Here is a 1,485-nt window from a genome sequence, read left to right on the forward strand (position 1 = left end):
TCTTGCCGGGCTTGTTCTGCTTCTGCCTTTGAGAAAAGCTCTGCTCGTGGGGCATTGTGAAGCAAATCAGTCGGCAGTACGGCTTAAGCTCCATATACCATGAAAAAGGGAGTCCGGCCAGTAGACCGATTTGGTGTTGTTCTCAGACCCCATAGTACTAATGGTAACTCATCTACCCAGGCGCCAGCTACATGCTTGAGGTCTCACATTAATCTGGGCTTCAACCCTTGGAGGATCAAACCATTTTCTCTTTCTTCTTGTCCATTCGACTGTGGGTGAGCGACTGAAGCATAGTCGAATCGAGTGCCTTGGGAAGCACAGAAAGCTCTGAACTCATCTGAATCAAATTTTGAACCATTGTCTGTGATGATGTTGTGTGGGACTCCAAATCTAAATCTTAACCCCCTGATGAAGCTGATGGCAATGCCTGAATCAAGGTTGTTGATGGGCTTGTCTTCAATCCATTTAGTGAACTTGTTGACTGCAACAAGCAGGTGAGTGAAACCACTTCTGCTAGTCCTCAAGGGTCCAACCATATCCAACCCCAAACGGCAAATGGCCAGATGAGTGGAATGGTCTTCAAGGCTGAAGCGGGCTTGTGAGACATGTTGGAATAGAACTGTCAACCCTCACACTTGTCGACTATTTCCTTTGCCATTTCATTTGCTCGCGGCCAGTAAAAACCTGCTCGGTATGCTTTGGCCACGATTGTCTGAGAAGACGCATGGTGACGACAGGTCGTCGAGTGGATATCATTGAGAATCATTCGACCTTCTTCTGGGGTAATGCATCGCTGGGAAACTCTGGTCACACTTTCCCTGTACAATCAACCACTTATCACAGTGAAGGCTTTAGATCGACGGACAATCTGCTACTTCGTCTTCTGGAAGTTCTTTCCTGATAATATATGCGATATATGGTACTATCCAGTCAGGAATGACGACTAAAACCTCCATGACTAAGTCGACCACGGCTGGGACTTCAACTTTAGTTGGATCAGTAGAACTCTTAGGCTGTGGGGGCTCTTCTGTGAAAGGATCCTCCTGGACAGATGGTGTGTGAAGATGCTCCAAAAACACATTGCTGGGAATGGGCTCCCGCTTGGACCCTATTTTTGCCAGGTCATCTGCCGCCTGATTCTTCAGTCGGGGAATGTGGTGAAGCTCCAGTCCTTCAAACTTCCTTTCTAACTTTCTCACTACATTGCAATAGCCAGTCATAGCTGGGCTTCTGACGTCCCACTCCTTCATCACTTGATTAACCACTAAATCTGAGTCGTCGTAGACCATTAGGCGATGGATGCCGAGTGAAATGGCCATTCGCAACCCATACATGAGTGCTTCGTATTCAGCTTCGTTGTTAGAGGAATCAAAGTGAATCTGAAGGACATAACTAAGTTTTTCACCTCGCGGGGATACTAGAACAACACCAGCGCCAGAACCACTCAACATCTCGGATCCATAAAAAAACATAGTTCAATGTTCC

At 46.9% G+C, this 1,485-nt stretch overlaps 1 protein-coding gene across 1 annotated transcript; it reads right to left on the reverse strand.

The window, feature by feature from the left end:
* Nucleotides 1-203: 203 nt before the first annotated feature.
* LOC147958972 (uncharacterized) lies at nucleotides 204-1,220 on the reverse strand. The gene is made up of 2 exons (XM_087532397.1): nucleotides 866-1,220; nucleotides 204-481 (listed from the first exon to the last, which is right to left on the reverse strand). The coding sequence occupies exons 1-2, from the start codon at nucleotides 1,218-1,220 to the stop codon at nucleotides 204-206; spliced, it is 633 nt and encodes a 210-aa protein (XP_087388523.1).
* Nucleotides 1,221-1,485: the final 265 nt, after the last annotated feature.

Source organism: Triticum urartu, chromosome 7A (genome assembly GCF_056163025.1).
Source record: "Triticum urartu cultivar PI428250 chromosome 7A, HENAU_Tu73, whole genome shotgun sequence".
Lineage (NCBI taxonomy): Eukaryota > Viridiplantae > Streptophyta > Magnoliopsida > Poales > Poaceae > Triticum > Triticum urartu.